At 45.5% G+C, this 23862-nt stretch overlaps 2 protein-coding genes across 3 annotated transcripts; one reads left to right on the forward strand and one right to left on the reverse strand.

The window, feature by feature from the left end:
• Positions 1-6323: 6323 nt before the first annotated feature.
• LOC133885823 (cytochrome b5) lies at positions 6324-7837 on the forward strand. Its single transcript, XM_062325576.1, has 3 exons — positions 6324-6576; positions 7196-7262; positions 7364-7837. The coding sequence occupies exons 1-3, from the start codon at positions 6499-6501 to the stop codon at positions 7618-7620; spliced, it is 402 nt and encodes a 133-aa protein (XP_062181560.1). The 5' UTR covers positions 6324-6498; the 3' UTR covers positions 7621-7837.
• An 8691-nt stretch (positions 7838-16528) lies between these two features.
• On the reverse strand, positions 16529-22480 carry LOC133883918 (subtilisin-chymotrypsin inhibitor-2B-like). 2 transcript variants are annotated; one of them, XM_062323319.1, is made up of 3 exons: positions 22354-22480; positions 22101-22155; positions 16529-16996 (listed from the first exon to the last, which is right to left on the reverse strand). In XM_062323319.1, exons 2-3 carry the CDS (start codon positions 22140-22142, stop codon positions 16814-16816), a joined length of 225 nt encoding a protein of 74 aa, XP_062179303.1. In that variant the 5' UTR covers positions 22143-22155; positions 22354-22480; the 3' UTR covers positions 16529-16813. The 2 variants fall into 2 exon arrangements, with proteins under 2 accessions (XP_062179303.1, XP_062179304.1); XM_062323320.1 differs by having other exon boundaries at positions 22299-22388.
• Positions 22481-23862: the final 1382 nt, after the last annotated feature.

Genomic DNA, 23862 nt, shown 5'->3' on the forward strand with positions numbered 1-23862 from the left:
TTAGTGAGTCAAGCACAATGTCGGAGCTCCTAGTTGTGGCCATGCCGCCGCTTCCGGTAGAAGCTATGCGTCGTGCCGCGCTCCTAGCTCACCTCTTCGTAGAATATACACGATTCTGAGGCCTATGTTGCCGATGATGATCCGGGATACATAAACAGTCCAAAAAGCTCATGCTAGACCGTTATCCCGTTCTCTACCGCTTTTTGATTTCTAACGCTTACGTTGCTTAGTCTTTGTTGCGTGTGACTACAGCCTTGCAGACTCGGAGATGATCTCAATACGACGACCTCCAGCGCAGCTCAATTGGAGGTAGCCTGAGGACAAGCGTAATTAACCGGAGAGCTTCACGAAGCCCCGGGAACCAAGACAAAGCAATCACCAGATCATGAATATAGTCATATAGCGTGTGCATTGTGGAGTAAAACTTTGTAATCGAAATATGTACTTTATGAATTCAATATGAATGAATAAAGTTAACAATTTCATTACATTGTCTCCCATCTCTTGTATACTCTGTATACTGGCACGTCTATAAATATTACATACACAATTTCAAATACAATTCGAACGTCACGTAACCAACCAAACGACCGTTTCTGTCACAACCGCCAGCGGGGCCATGCTTTCACGCCACCACAACACAACTTGAACGGTAAAGCCTTGCTCCCACGTCATACCTCTTTGTCACACAAGTCGGCAGTGCGTCTCTTTAGAGGAGCGTACATTGAAACCAATTTTTGTCGAGAAGTGACAAACCAGAATGAAGAAGCTGACGGAGCCGGCACCAAAACTGACCAAAGCTGGACCAAGAGGCCGGTGGTCACCAAAAAGCTATGATGTAATTCTAATGTGACGCCTCCAAGGAGGACACGATGTTTCAGTGCCGCCGTCTCATGGCTTTCACCTGGAGAATCCCCCACGAGTGGGATGAGGGAAGACGACACGGCAACGCCTCCAAGAAGGAAAACGGCGCCCGGGGACGTTGCCGTCGTCGGCACCAATAAAAAACGGGCAAGGCTTTCATCTGTGTCTCCACCATCCCAACCCGCCTTTGGTAGCAGCCACACTACATTGCCACGAACCTACCCCGTCCTTGAACCACCATGCCACTAGGCTTCCCGCCGGCCATATTTGAGAAAGGATAGAGATCAAGCAAGGGGAGGAACCCGACAGTGACACAGGTTGGGATGGAGCAGCACTGGCAACATTAGAGGAGCAAAACAATAGCAGAGCCAGCAAAAAGCACCACCGAGTTATTTCAGCTGGATACTCTGGGTTGACCCGGAGACTCCGAGTTCTGGTAGTTGTCTGGACCCTCCGAGTTGTACTCCGGTCAGGGTTCTCGGTTACGCATTCAAGTGACAAACCGGATACTCCGGGTCAGTATAAAAAGCTGTGTAACAACTAGTCTTTAGGGAAATGGTATAAATAACCCCTCACACCTACCCTTGTTTGCTGCTGCTTGAGAACTCAGGTTCATCGGTAAGAAGTTCATCGTCGTATTTGTTACTCTTGGAGCTTTGAGCTCCTAGGTGGCTAGACGTCGTCGACGAGCACATAAGATTGTGGTGTGCTGCAGAAAGTTTGTGAAGACTTCGATTTTACCTTCGGAAGGAAAAAAATCAAGAGTGAAAATACAAGCTCAAGTGTGACCGAGCTTGGAGAGAAAAAGGTTTAAGAGAGACCCAGCTCAAGGTGATTGAGTCCCTTAATGGAGACGTAGGAACCTCTAGATGAGGTGTCCAAACTTCGAGAAACAAATATTGTATCTCCTCTCTTGTATCCTTGTTCTTAAGCTCTTACTTAACATTTATGCATATTGCTCGATCTACTTGATCGTGTGAAATTTATTGTAGGTTCTCCGTGGATCTATTTAGAATCATCATTTGGAACACACGATTTTACTTGGTTTGAGTTAGAACTCCTTAAGCATCCTTTAATTTCAGTTTTGAGTCCATTCTTTACTGAACCCGAATGTTTCGGATTTAACCGGGAAGATCCGGAATCTGTATAATCAGATTTGAACCCAGAGGCTGCGGATTGAACCCGGAACCTTTGGTGAACAGCATTTTTAGGATTTTTAACTAGAGTTTTCTATATCTTTTGCTAGTTTTGAATAATCTTTGTCACCCTAGGATTTTAACTTTTATACTTATTTAGAGTGATTGTACACTAGCTAAGCCTAGCATATTTAGGATTTTCACTTGTGAAAATTCCGTTAGTTTATTTTCCACTACAAGTCTAGCCCAACGGTAAAATGGAATGGATTTTTGTAAAAACACCTATTCACCCCTCTAGGCAACATCATTGTCCTTTCAGCCTCCAAAGTCCAAGTGCCGCTACTTGTAGACCTCATCATCTGCTTATATTCCTCATTAATGTTGCTACCTCAAGTTGATGCATGAACAATTCCTTGCCGCCGCCGCCTCTCCTCAAGTCACCACACGACTAGGGCTATCAACGAGCCAAGCTCAAGTGAGCCTGACATGGCAAGCTCAAGCTCGACAGAAACTCAAGGCGAGCTCGAGCGAGCCTGAGTTGTTGATCGAGTCTAGAGACAAGCTCGAACTCAGCTTGACTGAAGCTCGGCTCGGCTCGGCTCGAGTAGACTCGTTAATAGATAAAATTCGTAAATTTTATTCTCTATTCATAATTAAACGTATAAATTGTTAATAAATTTTCTTCTCTATTCTTAATTAAATATATAAATTGTTAGATTATTAAATAGTACAAGAGGGTCACAAGCTTCGAGCTAGGCTCGTGAGCTTTGAGTCAGGCTCGAGCTCGGCTCGAATCTCAGACGAGTCTATATCAAATCGAGCTTTTAGCAAGCCAAGTTCGAGTAACTTGTGAGCCTCAAACTTTTTTAACAGTCCTAGCCCTTACCATGTCTACCTCGTCATTGACCCGACTCCTATCTTCGTAATACTAACAAATAGGTAATCAAAGGGTCAGAGTACATATAGGATGTTGACTTTTTGGATGGTCGTCGGTGGCGGCATAAACTCGATATCATCCTACACAATACAGAGATATGATTCTAGCAACTTGAGGTCAAAGGAGAAGCATGCAAGAAGAATGAACCGAGATGAAAAAAACTTGGTCTAAAAACAGTAGTCCATCTTCATAGATGAATACATAGAGCTAGTGGATGAAACTGCTCGTGACGTGAGCGTAATCAATTATTGATTTCTTAAACATGGTGCAAATTAAAATATTAGTATTAAATATATGGTTTAAATAGAAGTTATTATTAAAAGTGGTTCAAAATACACCAAGTATACATAGTTTAAAGTGAAATTTACTCTATTACAGTCGTATTTAGCTGACCTTACCACAATCGTACCAAGTTGACCTTACCGCTTAATTGCAGCTAGCGACCTTAAAATATATACGAGTACGGAAATCACGTGGAAGAATGGAAATCACGTGGAAGACGGTGCTATCATCTGGAATAAAATGTGGTGGAAATGGTAGTATTTAATTTCCATGCAAGGAATACAAACAAGAGTTAAGTGTCACCATTGTGAAATTAACATGATCAACCAACCACCAAGCATTTCGAGGACAAAATGTAATGGTCATGACTATCAAGCAAGCGCATGTTGCAGCTAGCGTTTTCATGCATGATCGAGTACTGTATGTATGTAGGAACACAGCACACCAATCACATTTTATAGCTATAATATTATCCCAAAAAGGATCAATGCATGGGTAAAGCAAAAGAGTAAAAAATAAATAAAAAGTCATGTAAAAACACAGAAAAATAGAGCATGCATCTTTGCAGCTTTATCTGACCCATGTCATACACAGGGCCGATCTTGATATCACGGTGGCCTAGGCGAAACAAAAATTAGAAGCCCTCATAAAGAAAATAAAATTTATATTTTAATTGAAAATCAATTATGTGATACATTTAGAAATTCACCATAAAGATATGGAACCAACGTAAAGATATAGACTTCAACTGGGGGATATATCATAGTTAGAAAATGACTTGAAAAAAGAAAATCAAATTATCTTTAGAAAATTAGTGCAAGACTATAATTTAGATGATCAAAATAAACAACTAAGAAAAACTTGACATGAAACCGCAAATCGCAATGTCAATCCCCTTCTTGCTAAGTAGTTTTGGCCTTCTCACTCTACGGCTCCACATCTCCAACCACTCTCTGTACTCTAGTGACAGGTGAAGTGCCGAAGAGGTGATGTATTTAACAATGAATCAAGTCTAAAGTAGGAAAGAGAAAAACTAGTACCTTATATGCAACGGTTAAGTGAAGGATTATGGAGTAAAGTCTAAAGTAGGAAAGAGAAAAAGTAGCATTGTTTCGTTGGATGCGACGACATAATAAACGAACAATACCAGCAAGGGCATCAACTCCTTCAGTTAGGGGTTTAGGTTAGACCATAATATCTTTTTATGTAGTTACGTTTAAAATTATACATGTATATAGCTATGTACTACATACATCTGAAACCCTAACTTTCAGGACCCGCCCGTCACCCAGCTGCTCTTGCCCAGTGCCCGGTCCTAGTGGTCAAAATACAAAATTAGATAACATACGTAATTGTATTTACCGAAATAGACAATATATTATCGTATTTATAATTTTAGCATTTGTATTCGGCACTTTATTTACCAAAAATTAACTTTCGGTATATCGTACCCCGAAAATATCATATTCCACCCACCATATGTGAACAGTGTCGCGCATGAATAGAACAGCAGTGTGTTTGAATTTCGCTTTACCTCTTCTTCAAAACAGTGGTCTTCTGTTACTCCAAAAATTTTAAAACTTTTTTTACATGTTCCATAATACATGTGCAACCCATTTTAATTAGATTCACCGAAAAATCCTTTGTATATTTTAAACTAAAATTCTCCAAAAAAAATCTACTTTTATAACTTGTAACAATTGTTAGTGTCTCAAATAAATTCCAAAAATCTAGGAAAATTCACTAATATTCTTCTTATGTGATGGACTAATTTCTAAAATTATTTCTAACCCTAGGTTATATGATGAAAAAGTGAGTTCCTTTATAATGCTCTATTTATATGTATTTTATTATTTCATGTCATATTCTTGTTTTAATTCAATTTGAATTGTTACAAGTTATAAAAGTAGTTTTTTTTGGAGAATTTTAGTTTTAAATATACAAATAGTTTTTCGGTGAATCCAATTAAAATGGGTTGCACATGGATTATGGAACACGTAAAAAAAGTTTTAAATTTTTTGAAGTAACAGAAGACCACCATTTTGAAGAAGACGGAAAGCAAAATTCAAACACACTGCTGTTACTGTTCATACGCGACACTGTTCTGTGTGCCACACTGTAGCCCATTTTTGTCACATCATGTACCGAATACGGTACTATAGTGCCATATTCGGCATACCGTATGCTGAATATGGCATTTTCGAGGTACGATGTATCGAAAGTCAATTTTTGGTAAATGAGTTGAATACGAATGCTAAAATTGTAAATACGACGATATGTTATCTATTTCGGTAAATACAGTCGCGTATGTTTTTTAATTTTAGATTTTTGCCGACCCTGATCATACACATGTAAGTTAAACGTAGGTAGTTGACCAACACAGTACTGACGGATTTGCCAGGCATAGATTGGTTTTTGTTAGCTGATTACATTAGACCAACCAGGCATGCAGCATATATATAACACCATGTGCCATTTTATTTACTCCAAGCCGTCTCAAAAAAAGAGAAAAAAATAGAGGTCATGTAAAAACGCAGAAAGATACTCTAGCTCAAGTTGTCAACTCAAACTAGTGAGAGATAGCCAAAACCTGGGGGCGCCACCAGTTTAGGAATAAAACGCAGGCACTGGCCGGCCCACTGATTCGTCTTCTTCTACTTCTTTCCTTTTTTGCGTGCAATAAGGTTGCCCAACAACCATGTACTAGTAGTACTTGGTCGTTCTAGAAGCTTCTACTCAACGACCAGCCCAAGCTAATATTTCGGCCACTATTGATTTTTAACTCCATGCCGCGCAGCAGTAAAATCATGGTGCCCACTGTCGAATTTTTCTGTGATAAACACATTGTAATCGCTTTCTGAACTATGAGACATGAGCTCTGCGCTCCACGTAAGAAGAAGAAGAAGAAGCCTAATTTTTAAGCAGTTCAACTTTTTGACTGACGATCCATTCCAAAGCAGCAGCAGCAGCAGCATGTTTAGCTATTCCGGCTCAAGAGTTTGTTTGGATCGCAATGGTAGAGCCGCTGACAGGTGGGGCCGATGAAGGGGTTGGGGGGCGGTAGGTGGACTTGTTTATCTGTGGCCGGTTTTATAATAAGGAGGGACGGCCCTCTGTATCTGTCCCCCTCCGCCAACCCCTTCCTGCTCATCGCCATTGATTTCCTTCGTCGGTGACGTCTCGCTTGGATCCGTCCAATCCGAGCAAGGTTGCCATCGTCTCATCTCACCCTTGGCTGTTTGGGAAGGAGAAGCCGGGGACAAAGAGAGAGGAGGAGAGATGTCCAAGGTATACACCCTCGAGGAGGTCGCCAAGCACAACACCAAGGACGACTGCTGGCTCATCATCGGCGGCAAGGTACCTACGACTCTTCTTCCTCCCTCCCTCCACGCACAACTCATGGTTGGCTGATCCCCAAATTCCCAACCAAGATTAGATTTTGCCTGCCCAAAATCTCAATTTCAAGGAATTACCTAGGTAACTAACTGATGATGGCCAACGAAATCATCATGTCTCTTTGACTGAATTTTACTTCAGGTGTTCTGTTTCCACGGACAGCAGTAGCTCCGTTTCATTCAAGGGTTTAACATGTCAAGTGCTGATCTTTCATATAAACCTTCGATAACATAGATGTTTTCTTTTACCTTTCTCCGAATCTTGATGGTTTCTTAGATAAGCATATTGATAAAGACAGATTAATTAACATTTATGAGACTTCTTAAGGGCTGCTCTGATCTGTTCTGGTTAGGCTCAAAACTTATCCTTTTGTATTGATTATATATGCATATTGGATAAAGACAGTATATTTATTTGCCTTCAAAACTTGAAGCGTTCATTTGCATAATACTATTTGACAAAGACAGGTTAGACATGACATTAGCTCTTTCAGTAATGTTGCTACTTTTACAACTCGGTAATAAGAAGTTTTATCATTTCTCGACAAGAACCTCAGCAAATGCTGTGTTTTGCTGTGTAGGTGTACAATGTGACGAAGTTTCTGGAAGACCACCCAGGAGGCGATGATGTCCTGTTGTCCTCGACTGGTATGCCTTCTTGTCTCTGGCTAGTACAACTAACAAGTGACTAAGAATGCAAAAGATTTGCTGTAGCTTACAATTTGACATCCATATGGACTCTTGTACAGCCAAGGACGCGACTGATGATTTTGAGGATGTTGGGCACAGCAGCACTGCTCGTGCGATGATGCATGAGTACTACTTGGGCGACATCGACTCATCTACAATCCCTGCCAGGACGAAGTATGTTCCCCCCAAGCAACCACACTACAACCAGGACAAGACCTCGGAGTTCATCATCAAGATCCTCCAGTTCTTGGTTCCCCTCGCGATTTTGGGTTTGGCTGTTGCTGTTAGGATCTACACCAAGTCGGAGTCCGCTTAGCTTTGTTGCCCTTGCCCCTTGGCGTTGTCAGAGTCGAATGTGTCGAATAAGTTAGCAAGAGTTTTGTGAGGTTTATATGTGTAACTCGTCGTGGATTCGTCGAATGTTCTGAGCCGCTGTGGGTTCTGTGGTCTTGAGATGTCCATTTGGTGATTAAGATGGGATTGGAACACAAACTATAACTTCATTTGTTATCTCAGTTGTTGGTGACTTTGCACAGTATTGCCTCTCATTGAGTGTTATAACTTACAACCAGCAGCTATATATTACTTTTTTGTTGCGGTTTTATTGGCTGTGTTTTGCATAGGTTATTGCAGGTCTGGTCCAGCGATTGCATTTCGGAGTTTTTCCACTGATGAGTTTTCCTGCAGGCACCATCCGAAGAAGAGTGGCAAACTCACGGTGACCCAGACCTGAACAACAGCTAGCTAGCTTAGTGTTACAGCAACTTCAAATTCCTCTGGAACCTGAACAGCAGCTAGCTAGCTTCGTGTTGCTGCGGCCCGAGGAGAGGTACCTCGACGCGCCACTCTCGGACCTGCGTCTCAGACGAGTGCGCGCGGTGGCGCCCGAGGCCGACGCTGGTTGGACAGGTTCGAGGACGAGTCAGCTTTCGGGAGCATGGCAGTGCTGCAGCCGGCGGCGCTGGCCACACCGGTGTGGGCGGCTGGGTCAGCAGCACCGTAGCTCTCCCCGAAAAGGTACGAGGAGAGTGGGTGCTGGACGCGGCTGTCGGCGGTAGGGTGGCCGAGAAACTTGGATGGCTGTCTCTACTCTTTAGGCATTGCACTTTGGAAGCAAGAAGTGACGTCTTTTCTCCCAGCCTGTAACATTACTCTAGATTGTAAAAAGGATCAGTCCAGGAGTAAGAAAAGATTATGCATCTTTTATTGGTGTAAGGCCGAAAGTCGTATTATCAAAAAAAAAGGAAAGATTAGTTCTGGAACAAGAGATAAAGGTGTTGCCCACTGATGCACTATACCTAGTCGTCAGTCCCATCGAATTGCTCCCCAAATTGCAAGGAAAAACTTTTTTTGCTTGCCACTGACACAAAGCGTTCGGGAAGACCCACCCAAGCTCAAGAGAAGCTTCCGATTTCCTCGCAATGATGCTCATGTCTTGTTGAGTTGGAAAATGAATTCAATTATGTGGATACCTGTACAACTTTTTTTTCTTTCGAAACAACGACATGAGCACTGTCGATTTTATATTAGAAGAAGAGAGTTGATCTAATTTATAAGAGAAATCAGATCTAAAAATCATACAACTGCACGGTGAAAGAGTCATGATGACAGAGACAACTAATCACATGGCCACTCAATACGACGGAGTCCAGCGTAGGTCATCGTTGTCAAGCTCGCTGCTCCAACGGCACATCAGTTCTGACTTCCCACAACAAACCCCTTCGAAACTTCAAAGCCTCAGCCGAGCGTCTCAAATAGGGGGAGGGACCCCTAAGGCGACGCCTGCAAGGAGGACGCAACGTCGAATACACCGTCGTCGTCCATCCGGAAGACCGAACTTGGATTTTCACCTGGAGAGTCCCCCATGGATGGTGAGAGACACCACAACAACGCCTCGAGGGAGGGGAGCAGCGTCAGAGGGTGTCGCCATTGTCAGCACCAGTAGCAAACCGGGAAAGGCTTTCGCCTGGAGCCTCCCACCCACCAACCACGCATTCGAACAAGCATAACACAACTGTGCATAGGAGAGGCAGAACCCAATGATTTTTTCTCATTACACAATGATATTTCTCTCGTTCTCTCCTTTCCACTCAAATGCTCCGTCTCCAAGCTTGAGCCTTCTCTTATGAGTGAGGCTCTCATCGTATCTGTTTGGGGGCACATCCTCGTGCCCTCAACAAGTACACTATGAAGACTAAATAGAGCACAAGGAGTATGTAGGACTGAAAGTGGCGACTAGAGGGGAGTGAATATGCATCTCAACAATTTCTTGTGAAATAGATGATCTTTTCCTATTTTTAATCACCCAACGCATGTCAAACCTTGAGCGGAAGTAAAATACTCAGAGAGACAAAGCAAGATGGAAAGTTTCAAGGTAATATGATTTTACGGATGGAATATGAACCATAAGTTCCATTCAAAACCATTTCATGTGTCTTTGTTCCCAAAATCTTGCAACTTTGAATATGAACGAAATAGAGACGAGGTCATCGGGTAAGTAATCTCTCCAAGATGATGGTCTAGAGGCAAGAGAATTCAAGATCCCATCACATATACATGTGTATGTGAATTCTATACCTCTAGTATCAAGAAAAATAACTTCCCAAGGTGTTGAAATTTCAGCTCAAAAAGAAAAATAAGAATCAACAACAAAACACCAAGAACTTGCAAGGGAACTAATAAAAGAAACTAGAAGAAGGGGAATTCAAGCATATGCAAAAACGTAAACTTTATTACTAAAAGAGGTCAGCGCTATTTTAGGCGGATTATAAAGATTTATCTCTCAAAACTCTCTGAATGTATGAGATATCGCCTAGAGGGGGGTCAATAGGTATTTTTAGAAAATTAAAACTTCGCAGCAGATTATAGCGTCCGGATACTCCGGGTAAATTTGGAGACTCTGGGTTATACAGACCCGGATACTCTGGCCTGATCAGAAAATCGAAAAACTAAGAACTTTTAAGCAAACCTAATTTAGTCTATAAGTTACCACAAGTTCTAATAGATGTCTAAAGACCTATTGATCAACAACCTGCAACTAAACACTCACAAGCAAGTAAACTGAGCAAATCGTCCAAAATCAACTAGAACAAGAAAGTGCGCAAAAAGTAAATGAGACAAGAATTTGTATCCCGAAGTTCGACTACTCCACAAAGAAGTGCATACGTCTCCATTGAGGAGCTCACAAAAAGCCAGATCTCTTTCAATTCTTTTCTCACCCAAGCAATCACCAAGATCAAGCTAGAGTTGCTTACTCAAATTGTTGGGGTAATACAAATTTCCTGGGGCACTCCATAAGCTTGGGTGCTCTCCGGGTGACACCTAACCATCTAGGAGCTCAAGGCTCCAAGAGTAAAGAACGCGGATCGACGGCTTGGTGATGAACTCAAGTACTCAAGATTGGATTTAAACTCACTAGCTCTTTAGTCTCACTCTCCCAACCCTAATCTTCAAATCTTCAAAGATTTAAGGCTTTAGAGGAGTTAGAAGGGCTATTAAATGGCTATAAATGAGCTATACACAAGTTATTCAGCAGCAAATGAAGGAGGAGGTGAGGGGGTATTTATACCCTTCCCCTAAAAAACTAGACGCTACTGAGCTTTTTGAACTGACCCGGAGTGTCTGGGTCAACCCAGGGACTTCGGGTTGGCACACAACGCACAGCCACAAGCCTGTCCGGAACCCAACCCGAAGGGTCCAGATGAACATAGAACCCGGAGACTCCAGGTTAAACTCTTAGGCTCTAACCGAGACTCTCTACCGGAGTAAAGTCCGGAGACTCCGGTCACCCGGAGTATCCGGGCCAACCCGGAAACTCCGAGTTAAAACATTAAACCTATCCCGAGAGCCTGACTCAGAGCTCTACCCGGAGACTCCGAGTTGCTGTCCAGAATCCGGAGTATCCAGTCCAACCCGGAGACTCCGGGTTCAGACAAAATAGAACTTTCTCGGTGTCCCTAGATTATTGTGTCTCTCAATTTTTTTCTAAAAGGATATCATGAGCACTGAGACACTATCAATACACATCCTTCTTAATAGAACGGTATTCCTAAACTCAAATTCAAAAATAAAGCGAATTAAAACCTATTGAGTAACTATATACCGCTTCTCTTTTCTTTTGAGGGACGCCATCTTCGTTTAACTTCTTCACCAGGACTAAAACCTATTCATAACCTCAATAAACACGTTAGGCCCTTATAGTTTGTCATCAATTAGGTAAAACCCACATAGTGGGTATAGATGTATTTTCAATCTTCCCCTTTTTGATGATTGATGACAACACGATTAAAGCTTTCAAAAGATAATTGAATTAAAGATTTTTGAATTCTAAGGTATATGGTGAGCTCCCCCTAAATGTGTGCATTGATTGATATTTGAATTTTAGATCAAATGCACATATTTAAAGGAATTTTTACGAGAGCTCCCCGATATTTTAGCATTCGTGGGATGCAAGAGAGTGAACATGATAAGCATTGATGCATATGACAGGATATATCATAAAAAGAAAGAGAGAAACAAACATTACATTAAGCATCTCATAGGATCACGGTAAGACAAATAAGGACTTACAAATATTAAAGTTCAACTACTAGTACACCACCACATAGATCAACACAAATTATTACATATGTCGGTGTATCAGGAACCGGGGATCCCTGAGTCCCGAGGCCAGGCCAGCCATCCGCCACGTGTCACCATCCCACGAGGTCCCTCCTGCGGGATGAGGAAAATCTAAGTTCCGGGAGAAGGTGCTCGGGGCCACAGCCTCTGGTCCCCGAGCACCCCAGTTCCCTGATGACCCGCAGGGTCCAAGTACCGAGAAGAAAGTGCTCGGGGAGGTGCCCGGTCGCCCCCGAGCACCCTAGTTCCCTGATGATCAGAAGAGCTAAGTTCCGGGAGAGAGCGCTCGGGGGGCTGCGTACGGCAGCCCCCGAGCGCCCGGTTCCCCGAAGGTCAGTGCAAAAGTGCTCGGGAGAGAGTGCTCGGGGTTGCACGTGGCAGCCCCCGAGCACTCGGTTCCCCGAAGGTTCGTGCAAGAGTGCTTGGGAGAGAGTGCTCAGGGAGGTGAACAGTACCCCCGAGCACTCGGTGCCCCGACGACCCAGAAGGGCCCCCGAGGGGCCCGCCGATGAGGTGTCAACCAGTCAGAGGTCCGAGGCCGCATTTAATGGGCGTGCGTGGCCTGACATCCCCAACTGCTCCCGCCGCAGTGTCAGTCCCTGCCATGCTTTGGCAGAGAAGCGTGGGGCCATTAATTGCACGGGTCCCGTCCCGTATCATCTGGTGTATCTCGGGATAACGTTGCCAGGATCAAGGCGTTCCGCCTGCCGCCCTGCCGTGGCAGAGGAACAAGACAGGGCGGGCACGCCGGGTGCCTCTGTGGCTGCTCGGTGGGCCCTCTCAACAGCGCCTGTCGCCCTGCCGTGGCAGAGGAACAAGACAGGGCGGGCACGCCGGGTGCCTCTGTGGCTGCTCGGTGGGCCCTCTCAACGGCGCCTGTCGCCAGGGTGTCCACAGTGACGAGTGACCGGACGCGTGCCGCGTTTTTCCACCGCCCCTGTCACTTCGCCCAGAGGAAATGATGACGCCTTTCTCAGTCGTGGCGTCTTGGAACTTGTGCCCCTTCCTTCCCGTTCGGGGTATGTCGCGGCCGACGAGTGCATAAAAGGATGGGCATACAGAGAGAAGAAAGACGATCGAGACATCGAAAGATCGGAGGAGAGAACAATTGAAAAAAAAGACAAGCCCAAGCAATATTCCGTGCCACACTCAGACGAAGAACATTGTAAGCAAGCCTGAGCAGAGCTAGAACAAGGAGCCTCAAGCTCTTAGTTAGACAATATATTCTTGTAACCAGACATATCCCTGAGGGATCCCCCTCATGGTAAGATATAGCATCCATACAGGAGTAGGGTATTACGCCCCCGTGCGGCCCGAACCTATCTAAACTCCGGTGCATTTACTTCCCTTTGTACTAGGTCGATCATCCCCCACCACCGGCCGTTGCATTTACTTCCACTTCCATTTATTTCTCCGATGAACTTATTCAGGATCATCCCCCTGGCCGAATCTTTAAAAAGGGGTCTCTCGGGATCCCTGCGACAGGAGTTAATCCTCCGACAACATAGGTCTTACATGTCCAACGAAAATGATAAATATTTGAATACATAAGAGAGAAGACACACTGCCTAGAACCCGGAGACTCTAGGTCAACCTGGATACTCCGGGTTGTAGCAGAACAGAACAACAGAACAAATTAGGCATTCTCTCCCCCTTTGGCATCAAGCACCAAAAAGGAAAGAGAAGTAAAGATGAAGAACTACTCGCTGCCTACCTCAAAGTCCTTGTCTTCATCACTATCGTCTCCGTTGCCATCATCATCATCAGGAGAACTAACCTCAGCTCCTGCTACGTCCTCCTCCTCGGTCTCCTCATCATCAACCTCTTGAGCATGTGACGTCCCGGCAGCAGCTTGAGCCTCGTCATACCAAGCCCATGGATTATCAAAGATCTCGGGCTCACTAATGTCTTCCTCAGAGGCAAGTGGAGAGCAAGGGGGCTTAATCCCCAAATGAGCATGAATGGTCTTTTGTCTCTCCTCTATCTTCCTTAACCTCACATTAGTCTTGTCTTTGTATTCCTTGATCTTTGTGGCATTATGAGTGCAAATTCTGAATATAGCCTTGAGAGCATTTTTGATAAAGGAATGAGAGCCATGTGAGGAAGATCGACGCTTCGGAGCCGCCCTTTGTGCATTTGGAGCCTCAGGTGGAGAAGAAGGTGGAGGTGTATAGGATTTTGTGCTCACTAACCTCATCATACAGGGCTCATGCTTCACTTCTTTAAAAAAGTTTTTCTTGGTGACCTTCTCAAGCATGTACATGATGTATGGCGTATAAGCATAACTTTGGGTAGGAGAGTGTGATGCAGTATGAATCTCTTCCCATATGAAATCCACCACACTAAAGGGAGCGACCTCATTAGACATCCTAGTGAGAAGGTTTCTGTAGATATCTTGTACCGTTGTGGCATCTCCACTTTTTGGAGCCAATGTGAGACGGAGCAAGGAGTTGATATATTTGTAAAAAGGCCTCATACCCGTAACTGTACCATGGGTCACCTTTCCATGATCCTCATACATAAAGTCCATGTCTTCGGAGGAGAGTTGGGTCTAATTGTGAATCTTGGTCTTTTGTGTATCCCAGACATCAAATCCAAATACATGAGCAAAAATCTTATATGTAATCTTGTAATGCTCTCCCTCGATCATCCAGAATATGGTTTGATTTTCCTCATGGTCATACCAAAATATTGCATAAAATTGAGCGATCACCTCCTCACTCCAATCACATTTTAAACATATGAGGTCTTTGATTCTTTTCTCTTCACAAGCTGCAATAACTTCATTAAAAATTGGATCATTCTTCCTTTGCATGTAGTCCCAACCAATCCATTGCATTGGAGTTATCGGCTTCTTCTTGGTGAGGATCACTGTTTTATACAAAGTTGGATGAGGATAAAATTTATATAACAATTGTAGCCCTAGACTAGATATACAACTTTGTAGTTGAAAACTTTTTCATTTGAAGTCATTTAGATGTCCAAATAATTGTTTAAAGTTTCAGACAGAAGAAATCAAAAGAATTACATATGCTATTAGTACCTTTAGTTTTTAGTGGGATGGTAAGGACGTATCATCTGACTGAGAGGTCTTGGGTTCAAGAGCTACGAACTACACGTGTGCGTATTTCACACGAAAAATCGTGTGACTTGTGACTTCGACGGTGCGGCCGCGGGTTGTGCCTAGTCGGGCAAAAAAAATCAGTTTTTTGGGCAAAAAAAATGTCGATTCAAGGACTGACTACCAGAGGCGGGACTCAAGGAGCCACCTATGGAAATAGGAATTACCACAAGGAGTTCCTTAAGTGAACCGCCTCTTGTAATCGGTTTCCACAAGTGATTTTTTTTGCATCTGTGAAAATTGTTTATTTTCACAAGCCTTCGACTAGAGGCAGGTGGCTAAATGCCTTTGTAAATAGGTTACCACCTGCCTCTAGAAACGGTTTTTGTAGCAGTGCAAGCTGGTTATTTTACTAGAAGGCCTGGGAGCGACAAGAACCCAAGCGTCTATCAGGTGTTTCACGAGATGTTCATTGAACTAGACTCTTTACGAAGGTCCAGGTGGTACCTTATCATCCCTTACGTAAGCCTGTAGCACTTGGAGTGCCTCGTAGTATAGTCCGATAAGGGAAGGTGATTGAAACGTCTCGGCATGATTCACTCCTCCACTTGTAACGATTGAAAGCTCAGATATCGCGTGGGTACAATGTACGACCTCTATAGATTATAAATCTATTCTAATAGCCGTGTCCACGTCATGGACATGCATGATAATGACCTCATTTGATTAGACTCGGGACGTGTATATCTTTGATGAGTGAGTATGTGAACTAGATGTATATATGATGAGATCGCTTGCTCGATCCACCAAGAGCTGAGTGGTACTGAAGGTACACCAAACATATTAATAGGGATTGTGGAGTGATGTGTAACCCCTCTCAGGACCAAAAACCCCCAGATATACCTTGATTCCTTGTTTAAACTATTTTATAGTTAACAGTAGAGAATATAACTAGATATCTGCATGAAACTGCTTTACGCTTAAAACTAAACCGTAAAACATTGTCCTTGAGTCATCGTTCATGCATCTATCATACCCCTAGCAATTGTATAGGACTTACTGAGTACATTCCGTACTTATTTTTGCTATCATTCAGATGAAAAGATGGATGCTGATTTCGCGGGAGATGAAGGTGAGGATGAGGAGTGGATTTAGCAATCACGTTCGTTTCCTAGCTGCTGTGGATTGGGGTTGTTGTTCCGCTATGCTTTTATTAGCTGGTTGGCCAGGTTTATAATGTACCTTATGGTTTAAAATATTTTATACTCTTGTAACATTAATCTTTTATATATGATATATTAATGTGATGCTATAAATATTATATTATACATATTAACTACTTTATTCTAAAGACTAATAGAGCATGCATTGGAGATTCCGAGAATATGGTCTTCCAAAGAGTTTATATATTCGTGGCAATATTTCGTGTAGGCGTGAGGTTGGGTCATTGGTTTTTGTCGCTTTATTTGTCATAGTAGTTGTGACTAATATAAATAATTAATTTGGCCAGCCAGCACAGATCGATAACAAGTTTCTGCAGCTGGCTTAAGTGCAAGCAAACTAATCCATTCATTCATGCAATGATGGATCGATCAACGCAAATGACAATGCAAAGCGATGTATCTAGCTTTGCATGTGCTTACATTATTATATATGGCTTATTCGTGGAAATTAAAACATAACAGGCACATGACATCACGGTTCGAAACGTAACACCCGATCGAACACACGATTAATCCCGCAGAAGATGCATGCGCATGTTCGTTCTGACTTATTCATTTATTCAACTCGATCGTGACCGAGCAAGCACGGATCGAACTGAAGCTAGCTAGCCGACATGGGGCGTCTCGGCGACGGTGTCGACGAAGATGCGGACGCGGTTGGGGCGGAAGTCCTCGGTCACAGCCGAGCCGGCGGGCAGGACGACGATGTCGGCGTCGGGCTTGTCCTTGAGGATCACCTTCTTGGCCTCCTCCACGCTCAGCCCCACCACCTCCGGCCACGACCTCTTGCCGCTGTTGGCAGACAGCCACAGGATCGCAAGCTTCTGCAGCAAAGAGGACACAACAATAGCAGGAATTGACAAGAACAGAACAATCAAGTTTTTCTGGGTGGACAGAGCTACTTTCTTCTGTTGAATAATAGAGTGTCTTACCATACGAAATACAACTGAATACTACTTATACTAGCAGCAGAACCGGATCATGGAATCTCACGATCCACTAAAAACAGAAACAAACTTATGCACATCGCATGTTATTTTTGACCACGCACTCACGCATGCCCGGCGCTCTCGCCGTGGCCACTTCTTGATTGAACTCCTGACGACGCGCTCTCCCTGCTGACTCCACGCCAACGACTAGCATGCCAACGGGCCACATTCATGATTAAATCCAAAATTCTCCCCTCTAATCCTGATGTGGCCCCAGATCACGAACACCAAGCAGATGTCGCATTGTTGCAAGCTTTACTGCTGACAGTGCTTTCGTCAGAGCATCTGCTCTTTGCTCTTCAGTACAAACTCGCTGAACTTCAATGCTTCCTTCTTCAATGCACTGTCTGATGAAGTGATACTTCGTATCGATGTGCTTACTTCTACCATGGAACACTGGGTTCTTCATCAGTGCTATTGCTGAATTATTGTCAACATAAAGCCTCACCTTGTCAGGTTTCACTCCTGTGATCTCCCCCAACAGGCTTCTGAGCCAAAGTGCATGAACTGCTGCTGCAGTAGCTGCCATGAACTCAGCTTCACAAGATGACAGAGCCACAGTCTTCTGCTTTTGTGAAGTCCATGACACCAAATTTTCACAAAAATAGAATGCCATGCCTCCAGTGCTTTTTCTGTCATCCAGATCACCGGCCAAATCACTGTCAGTATACCCTGACAGTTCTTCTTTCCTCCCTTGTGCATAAACCAGACCAAAGTTAATAGTACCCTTGAGATACCTAAGGATTTGCTTCACTGCATTCATATGCATCACTGTTGGCCTCTCCATGAACCTGCTCACCACTCCAACACAGAAAGAAAGATCTGGGCGTGTGTGGAGTAAGTACCTGAGACAGCCTATCACTCGTCTGTACTCAGTAGCATCTACAGGCTGCCCGGCAAGATCTTTGTGCAGCCTTGCTCTCTGCTCCATTGGGTATTTTGTTGAATTACAGTCTATCATCCCGAACTGCTTTAGCACTTTCACTGCATATCCAGTCTGCTTGATTGTCAGACAGTCCTCCTGCTGGGACACCTCAATTCCAAGATAAAATGACAACAAGCCCAAATCACTCATATCAAATTCAGTTGTCATTTGTTGCTTGAAAACCTCAATCTCATTTGGATCATGCCCTGTGACAATGAGATCATCAACATAAACCCCAATTATAACTGCAGCTACCCCTTCTCCTCTTGTGTACATTGCTTGCTCTTGCACACATCTTCTGAAACCAAGATTTTTCAAACTCTTGTCCAGTCTGATATTCCATGCCCGTGGCGCCTGCCGAAGGCCATATAGAGCCTTGCTCAACCTGAGCACAAAGTGCTCCTTGTTCTTCACAGTATACCCTTCCGGCTGTGACACATACACCTCCTCTTCAAGCTCTCCATTCAGAAATGCCGACTTTACATCTAAGTGATGAACTTCCCACCCGCGGTTTGCAGCAACAGCAAGAATCAGACGCACCTTATCTAGCCTGGCTACTGGCGCAAATACCTCCTCAAAATCAATCCCTTGTCTCTGCACATACCCTTTTGCCACTAACCTAGCCTTGTGCTTGATCACCTGTCCTCCTGAATTTTTCTTCAATTTGTACACCCATTTTAAACCGATGGGTTTATGTCCTGCAGGCAGCTTGGTCAATGTCCATGTTGCATTTTTCTCGATTGACTCGATTTCTTTATCCATGGCCTTCTCCCAATCTGGATTCCTTGCTGCCTCGCTGTAGCAGGATGGCTCTTCTATTTCTGCAAGCAGGGCCTCACCATCAGAGTCAAAAGTGAGCTCTACCTCCGATGTATTCTGGTAAAGATCATCCAAGCCACGGAAACGAAGTGACCTTCCATCTGAACTGCAGGTGTTGGTCGACCCAGAAGCCTCCTGCTCCTCGGCCGGCTCATTTGTCGATGATCCGGGTGATGGCATCTGCACCGGAGTGGCTGGTGAAGAGGGTGACGCCATGAATGGTACTCTCCCTGAATCTGCAATCTCTGTCAGGCTGTTGGGCTGAGGCACCATTGGCTCCTGCATGTTTGCTGATTCTCCACTAGATGACCACACTGAGGGGTTTGAGTGAGGGTCTTCTTCAACATGGAACTCTGTTGATTCTCCAGCACCCACATCTGCACACCAATTCCACTCCAAACTTTCTTCAAAAATTACATCGCGACTTACGGCAATCTTGCCGCGACGTGGATCGAGCAGCCTGTGCGCCTTGCATCCATCTTCAACGCCGAAATAGACCATCTGCTGGCTTCTGTCATCTAGTTTCTTCATGTGCGGCGTCGCCTGCTTGACATGTGCCAAACACCCAAACACACGCAGGTGCCCCAGGTGAGGCCTCCTCCCGTTCCAGGCCTCGAATGGGGTGCGCTCCCCCATTGCTTTCGTTGGAAGACGATTCAACAGGTAGACGGCATGCCTCACTGCTTCCCCCCAGTACTTGCCAGGAACACTCATACTCTTCAACAGTGACCGCGCCATCTCCATCACCGTCCGATTCCTGCGCTCTACAACACCATTCTGTTGTGGTGTGTAGGGTGCAGTGAGGTGCCTCTGAATGCCTGCTTGCTCACATACGTCCGCGAACGCCGCTGCCAAGAACTCGCCACCGCGGTCAGAGCGCAGCGTTTTGACGCGGTGTCCAGATGTGTTCTCGGCCTCCGCCTTGTACTTGATAAATGCAGCGCATGCTTGATCCTTGCTCTTCAGCATGTACACACACATCCACCTGGAATAGTCATCAACGAGCAGCATGAAGTATTTGTTGCCAGCCGCCGTCGATGGAGATATCGGCCCGCACAGGTCGACGTGCACCAGTCCGAGCGGCTCCTCCGCCCGGTATCGCGCCGCTCGAGGGAACGGCGCACGTGCCTGCTTCGCCACCAGACACCCATAACATACCTGTTCTGGGTGCACTATCTGTGGCACTCCCACTGCCATGTTCTTCTCAACAAGCATCTTCATCGCCTGGAAGTTTGCATGGCCCAGTCGCCCATGCCATAGCCACGCCGGGTCCTCCAAGTTTGCCAGGAGGCAAACAGGACTCGCCAATCGCAAATCAATACGGTAGAGCCGATTTGGTGAGCGTTTCACTTTCATTATCAGTCTCAGGGGACTTTTGTCAAATACTTCGAGCTCACCCCCATCCATCACCACCCTGTAACCAATTTCAGTGAGTTGGCCGAGACTCACCAAATTGCTCCGAAGTTTGGGGATGTAGTAGACTTCCTGGAGCATCCATTGATCTCCGTTCTTGCAATCAAACAGGATTGAGCCCTTTCCCATGATCTGCACAGTGGATCCGTCCCCAAATTTCACCCTTCCGGTGACAGCCTCGTCCAGATCCTTGAATTTTCCTGGATCTCCTGTCATGTGGTTGCTCGCGCCATTGTCGAGGTACCAAGTGTCGCGGATGAGCGCACCGTCTTCTGTGAGATGCAACTCGGGGAAGACCTTCTCCTCAGTCAGATACACAGCATCTCGCCGCCCCCCGTGCGCCCGCTCGAGCGACGTCGGCACCTCCGACACCGCGAGCATAAGCGTTGGTTCGACATCTTCCGCCCGCGCATGGTGAGCTTGCTCCTCCTTCTTGGGCTCCTTGCATTGGCTGGCGTAGTGGCCATACTTGAGGCAACTAAAACACTGGATATGGCTTTTATCTTTGACGCCACCACCAGTGCCCTCCTTGACCAGCGCGTTCCCGCGCCCACCGCGGCCTCGGCCTCTACCGCGGCCACGCCCACGGCCGCGCCCACCATTGTCAGGTGATTTTCCTCTCCCTGAAGTGTCACCCGCCACCTTCTTCTGGCGCGCCTCCCACTCCGCCTGAGTGAGGAGGAGCTGCCCGTCAGCTCTCACGCTGCCACCTCCGCGGCGCGTGCGTTCCTCGTAGGCCTTCAACCGGCCCACGGCTTCCTCGAACGCCAAGGTACTGAGGTCGTAGAATTGTTCGATGCCGGCGATGACATTGATGAAGCGCTCCGGCACGGTGTCAAACAATTTCTTCACCAGAGCGGCGTCAGTGAGGGTGCTGCCTAGGTTCACGTACCTGACCGCCATGCCGGTGAGCTTGCCGGCATACAAGTCCAGGGACTCGTCCTCCTTCATGCGCAGGGCGTCGAATTCGCTCTTCAACGTCTGCAATCGCGCCGCCTTGACACGATCTGCGCCGACGAATCTCATCTTGAGGCACTCCCAGACCTCCCTCGCCGTTCTCTTGTTCGCCACCTGCATAAGGAGGTCCTCCGGGAGTGCTTGAAGAAGATGCGCCCTCGCCTTCTTGTCCTTCCTCTGGTCGACGGCCGTGCCGGTCGCCGGCTCAACAGCCTCCCAGACTTCCTGATCCTCCATGATCGCTTGCACGCGGATCACCCACGCGGTATAGTTCGTTGCCGTCAACTGCGGGTACACGAACGGCCCGCCGCCGCTCACCCGCGACGACTCTCCTTGTGTGAAGATCGACATGGGACTGAATCGGGGATACTTGGGCATACAATTGTAACCTCGCTCTGATACCAGATGTTGACAGACAGCCACAGGATCGCAAGCTTCTGCAGCAAAGAGGACACAACAATAGCAGGAATTGACAAGAACAGAACAATCAAGTTTTTCTGGGTGGACAGAGCTACTTTCTTCTGTTGAATAATAGAGTGTCTTACCATACGAAATACAACTGAATACTACTTATACTAGCAGCAGAACCGGATCATGGAATCTCACGATCCACTAAAAACGGAAACAAACTTATGCACACCGCATGTTATTTTTGACCACGCACTCACGCATGCCCGGCGCTCTCGCCGTGGCCACTTCTTGATTGAACTCCTGACGACGCGCTCTCCCTGTTGACTCCACGCCAACGACTAGCATGCCAACGGGCCACATTCATGATTAAATCCAACAGCCGCCGCCGCACTCCACCTGTTCCGTCGTCGCGGAGCTCATCGTCGCAAGCTAGCTGCATGCAGATCCATCCATTCATTCCTTAATTCGTTATAAATAAACTAAACTATACTTTCTCTCAGACGACGTTGAATGATTATAAAGCTAAACTGCTTGCTAGCAAAAATACTGTGACTATAATAGTCCCTATATACTGACCAATTAAGGGACGAAGCTAATTTCTTTCGGAAGAAAAAGGGATCGATATACTCACAATATCTGAAGACCTTGATGATCTCGAGTGTTGTGTTGTGCTGCTGGTGATGATGCGGAGGATACGCGCATTGGTATTTATAGAGCAGGAGCTGCTAGGTGATTTGGCTAGGGTCCAGGATCATCGTCTGACCGTGTACTTACATGTGCATGCACGTGCCACACGAGGAGAACCAGCAATGCAAGTTGGTAGTTAAGCTGCCACGGACTACTAATCAAAGCTAGCCTAGCTCGAGTAAGACAAGAGAGCTTCACGTGAATGACACGAACAGGTACGGCTGCTGCCTATCTAAATAACGCAGCCGTGTTTCGAGGAGAGAAACTAAAAAAATAATCTACAGAGGCGTGTAGGATGATGAGCGAGCGATTCACGGGTCAATCACGCGCATTAATCAAAATCCCTGCGAGCGGTGATATATGCAAAAGAGCAGGATAAGGTGCTCATTCACTTCTCTGAACCCTCCTCTTCTTCTCTCTTTACTTCTTTATCTCCCTCGACCATGATAAAGAAAAGATGGTGCTCTCTTATAAGAATAAATACATAAATAATGTTGATGGCGCAAAGAACATGCAAGACAAAACTCGTACCTCCTCTACCACATAATCTATACCATAATTCCCCGCGAACTTCTCAGCTCCTCACCTGGCCACGTCGACTCGTTGCTTGCGGCCGTCGGATGCTTGCATCGTGTGTCTCCTGTTGCCTCCCGCTCGCGGTTAGGTGCCCGGCCCTCCTCTTTATTGCTGTTCCTGGTGCGGTCCACGTGTCGTCGTGCCGTTTGTACGTTGCGGCCCGCGTGGGGTGCGTGCGTCGGTAAAATCGCTGCCTCGTCTGGGGGATTGACCCTCCTCTTTGTTTTCTCCGTCGCTGGTTCTCTTGACTACTCGGTTCCTGAGCTCTACCGCTTCCCCTTCCACTTTCCTCTCTGGTGAATGCCCTCCTCTTTGTTTTCTCCGTCGCTGGTTCTCTTGACTGCTCGCTTCCTGAGCTCTACCGCTTCCCCTTCCAGTTTCCTCTCTGGTGGGTTTCCGTTCACTTTGCGTGCTTGTTGGATGGGGATGTTCATCTTTTTTGTTTGGATCGGATCCTTCTTGTGTGTTCCTGCTGTGTACATGCCGTGTGGATTTCTTTCTTATTCCTTTGGTTTGTGCAACTTCTTTATTTGTTGGATTTTACGGATCTGGTGTTCTTTGTCTCGGATTTATAGTACTTCTTTGTTTCTTGGCTCTATTGTCTCCAGTTGCTTTGAGTTAGGCTTCGATCTACTCTGCTTGTGTCCTTGTTTGTTGATCTTTTTTCCCCCAAAAACAAAAAAGAGATGGGCATTTGTTAATAGGAAAATGGTAGCTTTCTTTTTGTCCAGCCTACGAATCCCTGGCGTTTGGGTTTTAGGTCTTTTTTCCATTTATTCTCTCCCAGCGTTTTCGGTATATTTGTTAGCTGCGTCTTTTTAATTCCGTTCTATGCCGCAGGTTTGTCCATGTTTCTTTTTAATTTATTTTTTACCTT

Source organism: Phragmites australis, chromosome 11 (assembly GCF_958298935.1).
Source record: "Phragmites australis chromosome 11, lpPhrAust1.1, whole genome shotgun sequence".
Lineage (NCBI taxonomy): Eukaryota > Viridiplantae > Streptophyta > Magnoliopsida > Poales > Poaceae > Phragmites > Phragmites australis.